General features: G+C 35.5%; 1 protein-coding gene across 3 annotated transcripts in view; it reads right to left on the bottom strand.

Moving 5' to 3' along the window:
- Window positions 1-248: 248 nt before the first annotated feature.
- Window positions 249-17,258, bottom strand: part of BRWD1 (bromodomain and WD repeat domain containing 1) — a 137,922-nt gene continuing 120,912 nt past the window's right edge. The window contains exons 38-42 of one of the 3 annotated variants that reach the window (XM_032276864.1): window positions 16,131-16,351; window positions 14,856-15,023; window positions 13,422-14,327; window positions 11,150-12,067; window positions 249-2,202 (exon numbers count right to left, since the gene is read on the bottom strand). In XM_032276864.1, coding sequence (XP_032132755.1) covers window positions 1,811-2,202; window positions 11,150-12,067; window positions 13,422-14,327; window positions 14,856-15,023; window positions 16,131-16,351 — 2,605 coding nt within the window. In that variant the 3' untranslated portion in view covers window positions 249-1,810. Of the gene's footprint in view, window positions 12,068-13,421; window positions 14,328-14,855; window positions 15,024-16,130; window positions 16,352-17,258 lie in introns of all 3 variants that reach the window. The other 2 variants (XM_032276862.1, XM_032276863.1) reach the window with 2 other exon arrangements.

The raw sequence follows: 17,258 nt of genomic DNA, 5'->3' as shown, positions 1-17,258 counted from the left end.
ATCTCAAATATTGACAGAAATTAACCCCACCACAGCAAATTATAAATTCAAAGATTAAATTATTTCATTACACCGAAATTGCCAAAAAAAAAACTTTGCATAAAATAGTCTTCAGTTAAGTACTTCCTTTTATAGTTACTTGTTAAAGACATAATCTACTCAAAAAAAATTATAAATTAAGTGTAAGTTTTGAACTGGAAAGATGTTTAAGCATTTCATTAGAGCTCAAAAATCAAACCCCATGCACCTAAAAGTAATAGCAGTTTATTAGGAATTATCTTCCCTTTCTCACCTGTGCATCAACATAATAGGGATAGTTTAGATAAAAGTATACAACAAAAGGAGCAAAGAACAGAGACTTAGTAGGTTAGAATAGTCTGGCTTATGCTAAAAAACAAAAAGCCTTTTTTTAAAAAAACAGACATGCAACCACAAATTTCTGAAGTATTTTAGACACTTGATACATCTGTATAACCAAAAAAAAAAAAAAAATGCATTTGTCTTAAAAAATAGAAACCTCTAGGTTTCTGTAGTTTACTTTTTCAAATTTACACATGCAAATCATATATTAATATTCAGGTATTTTTAAATGAGAAACAGCTTACTTTCAACAACTTAATTTTTCCAGTAACACGTTACTGTGTTAAAAAGATGTGACGGTACATTTATTTAATCTGGCAATTTTAATTTCAACCAATTCATATAAACAACAAATTAAATCCTATTGCAAATACATTCTTTGTTGTACCACGACCAGATTTTCTAATCCTAGCGGAGGCCACAATTAAATAGGCCAAGCATGCAACCATTAAAGTTTGTTGGGATGAGACTGTAATAAATTTATTCAAAGTATTCAAGTTCTAATTTTTAAGGTGCTGTAGAGAAACATAAAAGATTCACTGTATCATCTAAAAATATGACTGTTTTGATCTTGAGCTATACCTTTTATTTTTTTAACTGATTAAAACTTAAGACCTGCCTCTTAATGAGGCACATTTTTGGCATTTCTGTAAATGCTGCTACATAAAAGGAAAAATAAGGAATAGCTGTGGTAGTAACATTCATAGCTTTCATAGAAAAATATATACTCCCTGAATTAGTCATATCAAGTGGTCATTCAGTACAATCTCCAATATTATAAACAAAATGACATGAACGGACTTTATCTAATTGCCTATTTCCAACACTCTACTTCAGAACTCAGTAATCAGCATCTCAAGCTATTTTTTTTCTCACATCCTCCTAGTTTGTTTTTGACCTTTGGGGATGTGAACTGTAGGGAGTGAATCTGGGTAGAGTTTTTGCTTCACTCAAAAGTCAAATAGGCCCATTAGCACTTCCTTTGGAAAAGTGCCTAATATTTTTTCCTCATGACACCATAATTGTCATGGTCTGAATCTTTACTCTGTACTGGAGAACCCTTAAAATTAGCATCAGGTTGAGATTTTGAAATTTGTTCACTCCAAGGTGTTCCTAGCCTGTACACTTCCCATAATATTTTTCCTCTATGGAATCAAGTCTTCAAGGCCTTGCTTTCTGGAAAGAAGAATAGTAGTCTTATAGCAGGCCACTTGTCTTTTCTTTCAACCTCTCCACCTACAGACTCTGCAATCTATTTCCTCTTCAGAATTCCCTAGAGCACATGTTTGTTCAAGAGCTGACTGGGAGGAACCCACTGGATTATGGCCTTTAGAAAATTCCTCCGAAGATGCCAATCAGGGATTAATTTTAGAGCTGGGGGCAGAATGTAACTGCCAGTTTACTTGTGGCCCAGTTGTTTTCAGATACCACTTCTACATTCTCATAGTCACTATTGTGCATTTTCTTTCCAGGATCTGAACCCCCTTAAAAAAAGCACTTTGCTATTAGTATCTTCTAGCTCTTTTTCACTTTCAGAATTTATGGTTGTATCATCCTCTTTATAAACATTCAGTAATTTTTTCTTAGCCGCAGCAGAAGCATTTCGATGGGGCAGTTTTCTGCTACTCTTCCTAATCCAGACATTTTCTGGTCCTGAGATCGTTTCTTTTAGATTACTCATTATCTTTATTTTATTTGCAGCAACAGTAGCACATCTGCGGGGAACTTTCTCAGGTACCATTTTTGCTTTCAGAGTTTCACTAGGCATCTGCACTGCATCCTTCTCATTATGCATACATGTTCTCACTTTTGTATTGGGTTCTCTGTCTCTAGGAACAAATTCTGAAAAATGAGTGAAAGTTCATGTAAATGCAAAAATCTTGTAACAAGATTTTACTACTGCTAACATTCCTCAACAACACTCATTTGGAAACAAATTTTAAAAGTCATACTGCTAAACGATAAATTTTTAAATGTGATACTAAGGGCTTTTGACATTGATATCACCTTACATTTGCTTATCTACAACTATAAGGATGTCACTTAAAACAGTAGCAGACTTTAGGAATGGGGTTAAAGTTCCTTCAGCATCGGCATCATAAAGCTGCTAATCTAAAAACATATGTATGAGCATTTTACATAATTTCAATTATTAAAGCTTAATTTCATTGTTCCAGTATTTTCTGACCTAGGTATGTGACACATACAAGGTATGTGACACATACATGAGATTCAGATTGAAATTCAAAAAAATAACGTGGGGTTGCTTTAAGGAACTAAAAAGTGCAGAGTGCTATGAGAACACAGACTAGAAACCTAACCTAACCTAAGGGATCAAGGAAGGATTCCTTCAAGGAAGCATTTAGAAGAGAGCTGAAAATTTTGAAAGGATTTGCCAGACAAAAAGCACTTTGCAGAGTTAAGTCCTTCATGTAGACTAAGGCAGTTTTTAGAGGGTGCTTGAAATGACTCGAGCTGTGCAGAGCCACATGATGCCAGACCTACTACTCCATGCCGATCAAACTTAGGAGGGCTCAGGTATTTTTATTGTTACCAGTGTCTCAGAGCCAAATTTTCAGATTTCACAAACAAGTCTAATTAGTACTCTTGTAGAAGAGAAGTGGCATTTCTTTCACCATATGTATCTGAAGTTCACTGGCCCTTGAATTTTAGGTCTTTCTTGCAGCCATTAACAGTCAAACTATCTAAAATTGCCTTCGTGGTACACATCAGTCCTGATGGCAGTTTGTTTTGTAGGACCCTGCCTGAAGTTTCCAGATACTTAGCATTTGAAAAAGTCAGGCTGTAGATCACTGAAATAACCACAATTGATATCCTACACCTACACTAGACTTCTGGAGGACTCCACCACATTCTTTTTACTACTAAGTACTAGAAAATGAGGGCTTTTAGTCAGATACTATCAAGTAACATGATTATTCTGTAGCAAAGAAACTACTACTGCCAACCTTCTGAATTTTTTCTTCTATGAAGATGTTTGCCCTTCTGTCACTAAGCTGACTAAAGGACAGATGAGTACAGTTAAAAACTGCTTCTGTGGACTGACATGTTCATACAGCCAGATTAATGAAGCAGGCCTCTGCCCTCACAATGGAAGCACTTTAGATTTTCCTGTAAGTCTATGAAACTGATTTTACACTTCTCTAAGTTCAGGTAAGTGTTCTCCCCAAAATAGGTTAGGAAATACTTTATTCAAAGCAACCGTACCACATACACATCAGTTCTTTTTGCCAACTAACTTATGTGACTCACATGCTTTCCAGTAAAATTCTATTTCTAAGGGTTCTATGTTTTTAGAGTTAAATCTCTAGGCATTGTAAATGGCATTTTGCTAGAGTAAGATGCTCATCACAGCATTACTCCCATGCAGCATGCCCTTACCTCCTTCAGTTGGGCTCTGTGGGAAGAGAAGTGGCTTAAAGTACAGTGTGTTTACCACTTCAGAGACATTTTTCTTGGAAATTTTTAAATTATGAACTATTATCTCCAACAAGTCAACCCTATATCCAAAATGAATCTTAACACATTAAATCAATGTTAGGCAAATGCTAAAATATAAATATGCTACAAAGGGTAAACAAAAAGTTTAAAACATGCAAAATTAAGGTGAAATTTGCAATTTATAGTAGGATGATGATATACTATTATCAGCTAGCTGCACCATTTGCATTTTGAAAAAAAAATTAAACTCGTTCACTCCCAACAACCTACTCATCAAGTGGAACAGCCTATTTCAACTACAAATTTATTTGTAACAAAATGCTTTAAGTTGCAGAAATGAATTCCATTTTGATGTGTGATTAAAGTACCTATACCTATACTGACAATTTCGGAACCCAGTAAACACTAACTCTAAGACATTTTAATAAATGTTTGTCATCCGGAATGATGGATAAGATTCTGCAGGAAAAAAAACAAAACTCAGGTTTTTAAAAAATATTTTTAAGGAAATTTGAACTTCAATAACTATGCCCAAAGGAGGGAGAATTTGTGAATTATATTGTACACAGCAACTCTAACTTGATAAACCTGTATCTCTTAAGTCTTAGACAATAAAACAGGAATTTCATAGACTAAGAATAAAAATCAGAGAGAGAAAACTGTGGACAGTTTTTTTTTAAATACATACTTTTAAGTATCACTGAAAACTTAGTAAATTGTAAAGTGCTTTATTCTCAAGAAAACTACAAACCATTTTAGAAATACACGTATTTTCAGGGGGAAGTCAAATTGGTGTGTTAGGGTACAAACTTAAGAACTCTGGATGCTGCTGCTCTAATAATACATTTGTGATGATGCCATGTAATACTAAGTCAGTAGAATTCCAACAGTCCTACTGTCTCAGATGGTCTTGTGTCAATCACGTGTTCAGAAAGTCAGTGAGTGCTTGAGGACTATTGTTTTCCTGGAAGTGATTCCCTATTTGGATATGGCAAGAACACAACATCAGTAGTATAAAAATGTACATCTGTAGTAGCACTCCATGATCATTTACCTGGATGACCGCTTTGAATTATAACTCACGGATATGTGTGTATTCTAAGATGACATCTGTGGTGAATGGAAACCTGGGTACAAACATTAACAGTTCTGACAACACAATCTTTAGTTTCTACATTTTAAGGATGTCATATTCCAATTAGACTTTTTTATAATTTTTAAGCTACCCTATTTACAGATTCTGCACAAGTATTACTTCAACATACAAAACTTTTCCTGAATTCAAAGTAAACTGCACACTACAGAAGCATTAAAAATTTTTAATCAACATTTTTTTAATTGGAGCATTTGAAACAGATTTCATGAGAAAATGTTTGACTCAAAATGAAAACATACTAGCCTCTTTCATGAACTCCTAGGATCTTGACATTATTGGTTGCTGTGGTTGGTGGATAATGAAATCCACATAATGGGTAAACCCTCTAGGTACAAGTTATAAGCTCCCTCAAGCAAGCCTTTTATCAGAAAAGGTTTGAGATGTTCTCTCTCCTGTCTGCCCTTCATTGATAAGTAATGAAATGACCCCAAAACTCAGAAAGCTAGTAACATTTATCAATGATCTTCATCATTCCCAAAGCAGAGTTTCCAAAAACATTCTATAAGCCAAAGTACCCCTTTAGGCAATGGCTACAGAATAAATGGTTGCTGTATAACTTGCTGTTCAACAGTTCCACTTTCTAGGGGGAGCTCATAACACTGCAGTATGGCAGCATCGGGTCAAGAGACTGTCAGAAATAATTCCATAAACTAGTTCACTAGCTTATTCATCTTTAGAGATCAATTTACTCAATGATGGGCACCATACAACCTAGAATTTTTTATTCTGGAACTACAACTAATCTAGCTCATGACAATACAGTTTTCTCTCACCCCTAGAAAAATTCTGCAAAAGATTTGTGATGGCTATTGCAATTTTTTATAAAAATCTCATAAAAGCCTTATTTTAAAATGTGAAGTTAGGGACCTTATACTTAACTGCTTAATTTGCTTTTTAGAAACGACATCTCAGAGCATTTCACACTAAATGTAGGCAGAATCAGAAGTAAATACTTGTTTTCAATCTACCCTATTACTGTACTACTAATGAAAAGACCCCGGGCCACAGACAATCCAGTGGTAAAACCCTTTTCAAGCAGGGCTACTGACTCGCTTCAGTTCCCCCATCCAAGCTCATCCATAAAATTCGCAGCCCTATGTTCTGCCTGCATGAAAAGAAATTACCAGTGGAAAGGAGGTTGGGGAACTACCTAGGACAAGTCTGGAATTAACCAAATAGAATTTGTTTTTTAACTCTTTTGCTTGTTAAGATGAAAATGCTAAACTTATTATATTGTTTTATTTAGGAATTGACAAAAACTCATCTAAATGAGTTTTTGATTAATTTAGAATATTAACAATCTTATGTGGAGTGGAAAACTGAAGATCTGCTTTCTTGACAGGCTCCTGTAATTTTATGATTGGAATTTTGTAGGTGAATATATAGTTGCACTCCAAGGACTGATTCTCACTTAGAAAATTAACTTGAATATATTAAAATTTAAAGATCTCTTTAATTTTTAACCACTCATCAAAAAAGGTAATTTTTTAAATGATTTACCTTGTAAAACAAAGGGGGAGAGCTGCTATAGTCCATCCAGGCCCTATATACTGGTCGTCTCATTTCAATTAGGTCAACTGGCCTGCCTTTTCTCTTTGGCAGTCTGAACTCATTTAAAGGCTTTAATAAATGAAAACACTTACCTTAAAACTGACATAACTAAAATGTGACCAGAAAATATACCAGAGCATTGATAATTAAATTCAAACTACTGGTCTTACCATACTTGAGAAATAGATGTATAGTCTAGTTATTTACATGCTGCCAAATATAGAGACTGCAGATTTGTAGGATCCAAATGATGTGACTCTCCCACTCCCTCCATCAGATCCAGAAAAGCAATCCTTGAGCAGACACCAATTTAAAATCTTGATAGTTTTCTACTAATTTAGCAATATATTATATTAGGAACCAGCTTGACAGATTATAAAAAAGGTAAACATCTCTTACTTTGGAGAATCTCCATGTATCCTTAGGCACCATCTCTATAATTTAGCAGCCTTTGAAACTTTTCTTAAAATCGTAAGGCAACAAAGCCCTTACCATTAAATAGTTTTTCAATCCTTACTATTCAGAATTTGAGCTCGGGATTAACATTTGCTAATCTAGGTGGACTCAATTTTTCCCACAATGCTCTATACTCTCACCTAGTTTTGACAAATTTATTCCTTCTCTTCCCAAATACTAGGATAAGAGACAGTCTCAAACTGTTAAATTGGAAAGTTCTTAGGGTTTCTGCTTTATTATTTCCTTGATATCCACAGCAGAAGTTCAGAGGTATAACTTCAACATTAACAGGTGAAAAGTTCTACAATGACTTGTGGCACTCCATCACATTAGAATAATTGAACTATAATTTCCATACAACATAAGAAAACTACAGTATTTGGTGACAACTGCAAGATACCTGATAAATATATCAACTTATTCATGAAAAGGATGGAGCTGGTTATTTCAGCTATAAAAGGGCAAAGCAAAAAGATCATTTTCTAGCCATTTAAAAGTTACTCAAAAAATTGATACAATGGAGTGGAAAGGAAAACAAAAGACTGTAAGCACCTTTAACAATGTTCTTATGTTCCACTGATATACAAACCTCTAAGGTTTCAGTTGGCACAATCAAGTTCAACTTGTACTGACAGAAAATATTAAATTTTTTCCTATTTACTTTTTAGTATCAAACAAGGAGGTTAGTAAATTGTTTTGATTCTTCCACAGAAAAAAAGTCTAGAAGAGAGACAGGGAATGTAGTGTGCATCCCATATTAATAATTTTTACTTATGAGGTCATAATGAGTGCAAAGAGCTTAGTGATGCATCTTATTCTTTACTTCTGGACAGTAACACCGTCAGATGGTATTTTTATTGGTTTGTTTTATATCCCCCTTTTCCATCTGCCCTTTTGAAGTGCTTTTTCTTAAAACTTAAGTGATTTGCCTTCATTTTCTTATAAACCCAATTTCCTCTTTAGGTGCAGCTCTACTATTTGAAAGGAACCTTTCTGTTGTAATTTACAAGCTATGAATAACTGCTGTATCATTCTTTCCAAGAATAAACTGTGAAATGATTTAATCAGATATTTTCCACTTAAAAAAAGGGAGGCTGACCCTAGGAAGTATTTTGAATATGGGATAAACTTTTCCTTTTATTAAGTTACTTCACATTTTATGTATACCTTTTTAAATGAGAAGGACATGGAAAAAAAAAAAGAAAACAAACGCTTTGTTAACACTCATCTATCTTGTGAATGTTTGAAATCTTTTTTCCTTTATATGCTTGGTAAAGTGAGTATTTCCGAGAAGGCAAAGATCAAATCTGAATACTTCAAAGCCTTTAAAACCATACATGAATAAAACCATACGACTTTGGACACAACCAGAGTAGTTTTTTGCTTTTTGGTTCTTTTTTTCACATACACCATTAAGTTAAACTTCAAGTGCAGTGGAAAGCTACAGCACTTATTTCTGGATCAGTTCACATTCAAATTGTAACCCTTTATCTTTTTCTCAAGAATATTACAAACTGACCCTAAACATTAAAGTACACCTGTGCATTAAATCCCTGGGCATTTCCCATAATCTAGAAAAAAAGCCAAACAAGTTCTAGTGCTCAATGTAAACATTTTTAACTATTAATGATTTACTAATTTTCCTTAAAGGTACTTAGGAGTGTGTGTGTCATGTATTCAAAGTTAACCTTAGGAATAGCACCATAACCAAAAAAACCCATAAAAATGATTTTCTCCATTATCTCTTAGTTTTATTTCATAACTTGAGAAGCTACCATTGTCAGCTATGCTTTTAAAGAACATCAGGCCCATTCTTGCTTCTTCTGATGAAACCAAATCTGATTAAAAACCAAAATACCACTTCTATATACAAGGGTCTAACTATTTTGGACTGAAAGAAAACACGGTAATTGGATGACCATTCAATGACCAATTAATATGGTCCAAAGAAAAAGAACAGTTCTATTAATGAAGCCTAAACTGTCAAAAGATCATTTTACCAAAAGAATGTATGTACTTATGAATGTATTCCGTATTTATTTATGGATTTTTTTGGTACCATTTTGCAGATGATGGTAAACATGGAGTTATAAACCTGAGAACAGATTATAAAACAGAGAAGGTTAAGAAGAGTTTAAATAAATTAATGGATTTGACATCTATCACCAATTCTTAAAATTAGGGAAGTAAAAGGCATCCCATTAGTCTTTTCATGTCAATAGTCAAGGACAATTATCATGAATCAATCTGTTTACTATATACTTAACACAAGCTCTGAGAAGAAAAGCATCATAGTTCTGAAATGGAACCACAAATGAGAGGTAGGTTTCCCACCTATCACAGTTGATAATGTCCAAAAACATCCTTCCCCATGCATCAGAGTAGAAAGAAAAGGTACCTCCTACTATGTCAAATGGAATCGGTAACTACAAAATAGGAACATGTAAGAACATTGTCTAACATTGATACCAGTCTGATGCTTCCCTTTATCTGCCACTTCAAAGATAACACAGGAGAAAGGGTTAATTTTGTCTAAAACCAAACACAATTAGGGCTAATAAATAACTTAAAGGTGGGGTACGGTAACATATCCCTTACCTACTAAATATGTAAACCATTTGAATCAAGTCCATCTTCAGGCACAAACAAGTTAGGAATGGCCACCTACACTGGAGTTGCATAACCTATCAAGTATTTGGTTAGAAAATAAGTGTACTATTTGTGTGATAAAGTTTCATTTTAAATGGATTATAAAATTATTTTCCCATGAAACATGACAGTTTCTTATATTTGGACTAGAGGTCACTAATAAAGATAGATTTAGTTGCCCCAGCAAAGAATGCTTAGGATTGCACACGGAAGCAGTAAACTAAAACAAAGAGGTGGAGAATGACATTTAGTTCTTTTCCTGTATAGGTAAGATTTGCAATTGCACTCTCAACAAAACTCAACTCTACAATTTCAATACAGATGGGGGAAACCTACATATTAACTTAAATACTCTTTTAGCCCTGTACAACACTCTATTAAAGAACATACTTCTAAAGCTAAGGCACACAAATTTCTCTATTTCACAGAGTAAGATTATGGAAGAGCAAGATTTTGGTTAAATCCCTTACAATGGAAATCAGGAGATCTTGGACAGAAGATAAATTATATAGCATTCTGTTAGTGCACAATTTAAAAGAAAAATGCTATGACTATGCTCTGGTCTTAAGAGGCTTAAAACATGCACTCAAATTATTAAAAATAGTTTACCAGCACTTTATAAATTCAAGTTTATAACATAAAAGTGATCATGTTTTCCTCAGAAAGAGAGAAAAACCCAATAGCACTGGGAAAGAAAATTAGAAACCATTTCAGTGAACATGACCAGATCTGGTGTAATGCATTCTACTCAAGTAGCCAGGGAAAGAAAACTAAAGTGGTAGGTACCTTGCCTACAAATCATGGTTACACCTCCCATGATTATAGTGTCAGTATGCATGTATTTATAAAGAATCTGTAAACATAGGTTGTGAAATTGTTATACTACTATAGAACGGGTTACAAACTACTGCCTCTTTGACAAATTCAGAAAATAACTGCATGACACTTGCTACCATGAAAGTAATGCTCATTGGTTTTGATAACCAGGATGTCTAGTGTTTAACATATTTCAAACTCTTGCTATATGTAGTCAAATACTGTCAAAATAGATCTGCCCCCAAAATGAAGCATATTTTGGCACCTGTGCTGAATGCTGCTACAAAGACCAGCAAGTGCAAATAAAAATAACAGTCATGATTTAGTCACATTCATAACTTTTCATAGAAAAATATAAATATATTCCCTGAATTGTAAGACAAAAAAATAATTTTAACAGCCAGCTTTCACCATAAATTCCAGTCCATTTCCTCTTAAATGAACTGGCTTTCCCTCAAGGTCATAAGGTGCAATCATTGAAATCTAACACATTTTCTAAGCTTCTATCATCATCCCCATCATGGTATCTCACAGTTCTTCTACCCTGATTTCTCGTTTTTATTTTTGAACGTCGAAGAACTCTTTTAGATTTTGCATAGTCCACATCCTCCCAGTCATTATCATCCACACTTAACCTAGGGCGTTTGCTTTGTCTTTGACGTCTCACAGTTTTAGATATGTTAGCTGTAAAAGTTTTACCTTTTCTAACTACTTTTGCTTTTCCTTTCGTTTTCCTCCTTTTGGTTTTTGTATTATCAGTACAGTCAATATCTGATTCAGTTACAGATCCCAAATCTGACGATTTGGAACTAGTATCAGGTCTCAACTTTGAATTCCCAGTTGTTTCAGAGATTTTCAAATTTTCCAGTTCAGGATGCAATCTCTTCCTTTTTACTTCCTTCTCTGCAGCTTCCTGTGAATCATGAATCACTTTTGTCTTACTGAAAGGAGCCTTTCCATAGGTCCTGAGTCTTCTGCCATTCCACCTGCGTAGCCCATAATTTAGTTCCACTTCAAAATTATTCTCTGCAGTAGCTTTTTGTGCCAAAGTTGACTCAGAAGAAAATGTCCTAACAATCTCACTCCCTGGAATATGACTTTTTGAATCTTCTTCTGAAGATGCAACAGAGGAACTTTTCCTTTTAGAAGGTGCATCTATTTTGTGAATATTGGTATCCCTGTGCTTGTGTTCAGAATTCAACATACCTTCAGAGTCTGAGTCTCCATTTACAGCCTGACTAAGCACTTTTGTGCTACCCTCAGAGACAGGATCAGGCAGCTTGTCGTCAGAGGCACACTGTTCACTTGGCATTTCACAATGTACACTTCCCTCACAATCACCCAATTTCTTCTTAGATGTAGTACAAGCAAGATGGAAAGGTTTTTTCCTTCCATTTTTGCTTCTAGTGCATACATTTTCTAAACTGACATCTTCAACATCACTCATGAGCTTGATCTTATTGGCAGCCGTGGCTGCACATCTTCGAGTAATCCTTAGGAGACCTGTTCTGGCTTTTGTTGATTTCTTAACCACCTGTAAACTGCTGTCTGAGTCACTGGAACAGACCCTTTTCTTGGAAATTTTTCTGCTTTGTCCATTGTCTTGTGATGTAGAATCTAAAAGTTAAAGAGTAGTTTTCTATTAATCTTTAATAAGTAACTAAGTCTAAAGGAATTATATGTTCAACATTAAAAACAAGTCCAGAATTCACATTAATTTGAAGGGGTTACAGCAATGAATGGAATGGTCCACACCTCGTAGTACAGTCATATGTTGCCCAATAATAAGAATCCGTTCTGAGAAATGCATTGTTAGGCAATTTCGTCTTAAGCAAACATCACAGAGTGTGCTTACACACACCTGATGGTACAGCCTATTTACACACCTAGGTTATATGGTATAGCCAATTACTCCTAGGCTGCAAACCTGTAGGACATGCTACTGTTCTGAATGCTGCAGGCAGTTGTTATACAATGGTCAGTATGTGTCTATGTATCCAAACAGAAAAGGTAATGCACTGCACTAGGACTTTATGACAGCTATGACTTCACTAATAGAAATTTCTCACCTTCATTATAATCTTATGAGACCACCACTGTTCTACAGCACATAACTGTACTTTAAAGCAATAACTTTTACATGCTCAACGCCCTTCACAAATTCAACACATTCTCCTCAATAACATCCCATGATCTTGACACTGTCATATTAACACGAATACAAGTAGACTGTTTACCATAGCACTAGCATATGCAAACAGACCACTTAACACTCAGCCTCTCTGAAACATCCCATAACTCCCCAAGCTCCAATTACACAATTACTTATCATCTTAGTTTTGGCTGCCTTTTGCTCTATAGTATTTTATCAATCCCCACATACTAAGAGTACAATCTTAATTCAACAAGTTATTTCACCACTCTGTGCTCCAGTTATTACCTGTAAAATGAATAATACCAGTACCTATTTCATAAAAGAAATGAAGACTCAACTGGTTGTTAATGGAAGGCATTTAGAAAAATTTCCTAATAGAAACAGCTCAGTAACTGTTTTGTTTGCTATTAACATCCTTTTTAAATAGTCCTACTCTTTTTGTCTACTACTTAAGCTATCAACAACACAGCTTATAAATGTACCCCTCTCTGCTTTATTCAAGCCCATCTCTTAATGTAATATACCCCCATCATCAATACAAGAAGTGAAATCTTCAACAGACATAGTTCTTAAGGCCAAGATTGCCTGTTAGGTGAATAAAACTAAAGTATACTCAATAAAAAGTTATGCATACACATAATATAAAGGATGAACAGAAAAGGGTAACACAGAACGCATGGGAGGGAGAGAAACAACAAAGAGAAAAAAGTTTCAAGGGAGAAAAAAGTTTTCAGGGGGGAAAAAATCAATGTTACATTGAGGAGTAAAAGGATGGTGAGATTAAATCAGTGAACAAAGATAAATGTTCTGAATTACCTTTCATAAAATTGTTTGGTTTTTCTTTTTTGTCATCATCTGTATCTAAATCAGTTTCAGATACATGATCTGAGAAACACTGGGACACAGCAATGGGGTCACAATTCACATTTCCTGAAATTGGGTTCACTTCCATTTTATGACACTTCTCATCTTCTCTATCCTGCTCTTGCTCTTCAGATTCTGAGTCTTCTGAATCACTCAAAATCTTTGCTTTTTTAAAGAAACTCACATTCTTGTGAAATGTATTGTATTTCCTACCACCAGATTTTCCTGGTTCAGAATCTGCTTCCTCTGAGATGCTCTCTGCCTTAATTTTCTGCACAGATGTCGACGGGCCAGCAGTTCTGTTACATTCATCATCTGAATCATGACTTTTAGAGTCTTCCTCAGAAGACTCTATTTTAAGAAATTTTGTTTTAGAAGGTGCTGGAAAATGAGACTTGTAACCATTAGCATGCCAATTTTTCCGGGCTACCCGCAAATCACTTTCTGACTCTGAATCTCTGTTTTCAGATTCATCAACATTACTCTGGGCAGCATCAGAATTAGACACTGGTAATGGTTGATTTTGATCTTTTAGCTCCTCTTCTTCTATTTCTGACTTTAAGCTCTGATCATCTTCAGAATTATGTAATAACTTTTTTCTAGCTACAGCAGAAGCATTGCGGTGAGGCAGCTTCCGACCAGAACAGACACTTTCAGAGCTAGAATTCTCTTCTACATCACTCATTAGTTTTATCTTATTGGCAGCCACAGCAGCACACTTCCGTAAGACTTTTCGGTTATTTCCAGCTCTGGCTTTTAGAATTTCACCCGTCTCCAATGAATTGTTATCAGAATCACTTAAATAGACTCTCTTTCGAGTAGCTTTTCTGCCACATCCATTTTCTAATGAAACAGGACCTAGAAATAAAGTTAACAATAAGATTAAAAAGTGTTTCCTTATTTCAACATTTTTAAATGACTACTATTCTAATGATTTTCTTCACCTTTTTTGGGGCGGGGGAGAAGGGAGTTTTGCTCTTGTTGCGTAGGCTGGAGTGCAATGACACAATCTCGGCTCACTGCAACCTCCACCTCCTGGCTGCAAGCTATTCTCCTGCCTCGGCCTCCTGAGTAGCTGGGATTACAGGCACCCGTCACCATGCCTAGATAATTTTTGTATTTTTAGTAGAGTCGGGGTTTTGCCACATTGGCCAGGCTAGTCTCAAACTCCTGACTTCAGGTGATCCACCCGCCTCGGCCTCCCAAAGTGCTGGGATTACAGGTGTGAGCAACTGTGCCCAGCCTTTTCTTCACTTGTTAATGCCAAAATTCATTTCCTTCCTAAATCTAAAGAACCTACAAGACATTAATCTTGTGTGTAGATATATTAAATCAAGTTGGATTCTTTCAATACGCTTTCCACAGAAGTACCACTGAGTCTCTTACCAGTTTTTCTTTGAGCAGCTCTAGTTCTGGTTACCCTGAGATTGCTGCTTCTGGATAGCCCACTACGTAAGAAGGAATCACGAGCTCTTGAATTCTCTTTGATTTCCTCAGAACTACTGGAAGCTGACGATGATAAAGAGGTAGCTAAAGAATCTTCCATTTCACTTTCTAGGAAAAATAAAGTGTAAATAGTTACATATATTCTTTTGTCTTTACACACATAAGCAAGCAGTTAGTTCATAACATTACTCTGAACATTACATAACATTACTGCAAGATTCTTGAAATGCTTAGAATGTGTTTTTAAAAAACCATTCCCCAAAAAAAGCTGATGAAATTTGGAGTATTAGAAGGTATATAATTAGCATTGCAAATAAAGATTTTGCTTCTATTTCTAAAAATAACAGATTAATCCTAGCATAGATTTACGAAATATTTATAAACAGACTTCTAATTAAAAATTAGCTACAGGCCAGGTGCGACTGCTCACTCCTATAATCCTAGCACTTTGGGAGGCTGAGATGAGTGGATCACTTGAAACCCAGAGTTCAAGACTAGCTTGGCCAAATGGTGAAACCCCATCTCTACTAAAAATACAAAATTAGCTAGGTGTGGTGGCAGAAGCCTGAAATCCTAGCTACTAGAGAAGGTGAGGCAGGAAAATTGCTTGAACCCTGGAGGCAGAAGTGGCAGTGAGCCAAGATCGTGCCACTGCACTCCAGCATGGGCAACAGAGAGAGACTCTGTCTCAAAAACAAATTAATTAATTAGCTCCATATCTACTTCCTTCTGTGATATCAGTGAGGCATTTCATATAAAAAAGACACCACCATTTCAAGTCCAGCATTTCAGAAAACATAGTTTCCATGTCTCAACATCCTTTTACCCTTTCCTAATAGCATAGTAAGCTCGTTTCTTATGGGGGCGGGGGGAGCAGGCAGTGGAAAGACAAAGTGGCTGTGAGAGAAAAATATCAGACACCAAATTGTATTTCATCCTTTGAACTTGTTCTGTTTGCCCACCTCAGCTACTACTGTCAACTCCACTATCTACCACCTTGACTCTCTGTTTCCAGGCTCTTCCCTTTCCCCTGCACATCACTGCCAAACTGACTATTCTTCCTGAAACATAATTCATTATGTGACTTTCTCACTCAACAAGGAATCCAATCCAGTAATCCAAACTCTTCTGAAAGGCTTGAACGTCGCTAAACTGTGGCAGCAGTTACACACTTGGGTGCTCAGCAACAAAATAACATAAAATTCCACTTCTCACCAGATAATGCAGAACCATTTGTTATTGGTCTGTTTCTTCTCCTTCTTTCTGATGATTCTGCTGAATCTGAAGAGTCACCAGAAGTAACACCTGAAGAGATACCAGCACTTGTCTTGTGGGTTCCAGGATAAGCTGTCCTACTTGAGGTAGACTGGGTAGGAGAACCTACCAACTCAGGAATTATTTTTGTCTGAGATTTTAACCTCTTCTGCTTGAGATTTCTGGCCAAATACATGAACAAAGGAAACAGTATTTAACCAAACAAAGATAACTAGTTCACAGAGAATGACCAAATAAAAGTATATCATATTTCTTAAACTGGGCATAGTTTTATGATCAAAACATTAAAATATTCACCATTGACATTTTATTCTGGCACTGGTTACTAGTAGTATGTCCTAACTCTAAATCTTACATACTGTTATTCAAATTTGGAGTAATGAACAAATGTTCCAAGTAAGAGTTACAGAAAATCATTTAAATACCTTACATTCCTTATGTAATACAGGTATTTGTTCATACTAAAAATTTAAGCCTCAGTAGGACCCAACTTTCTCCTCTCTTATTTTTACATCCCTAAAGACAGTATAAGGTTAAAAGGAGAAATCAACAAAACCTAAACAGAGAGGAAAAGTTAAAAAAAAAGGCATCACAAAAAATTGATTTCTCTCCCAAGACCATACTATTGACATCTAACTGCACCCATTCACCATGGTTGGCCCCTAGGCCAGGAATTCTGGGAAAAGAGAATGGAAGCTTAAGGCATGTGAGAAATCTGGGTAATATTCATACTGAGATAATCCTATTTTCCTTTAAAACAATAAGAAATGGCTGAGCACACCCATAATCCCAACACTTTAGGATGCCAAGCCAGATGGAGCAATTGAAGCCAGAAGTTCAAAACACCAGCCTGGGCAACATAGCATGACCCCATACCTACAAAAAATTTAAAAATTAGCTGGGCGTAGTGGTGTACGCCTATGATCCTAGCTACTCAGGAGATTTGTTTGAGCCTAGGAGCTTGACGTTATGATGAACTATGACCACACCATGCACTCCAGCCTGGGCAACAGAGCAAGACCCTGTTTCTTTAAAAAAAAAAAAAAAAAAAAAAAAAAAAAAAAAAAA

Source organism: Sapajus apella, unplaced genomic scaffold (assembly GCF_009761245.1).
Source record: "Sapajus apella isolate SASKATOON/1434 unplaced genomic scaffold, GSC_monkey_1.0 scaffold8, whole genome shotgun sequence".
Classification (NCBI taxonomy): Eukaryota; Metazoa; Chordata; class Mammalia; order Primates; family Cebidae; genus Sapajus; species Sapajus apella.
Note: the sequence above shows the minus strand (reverse complement) of the source record. Positions and strands in the feature narration are given on the sequence as shown.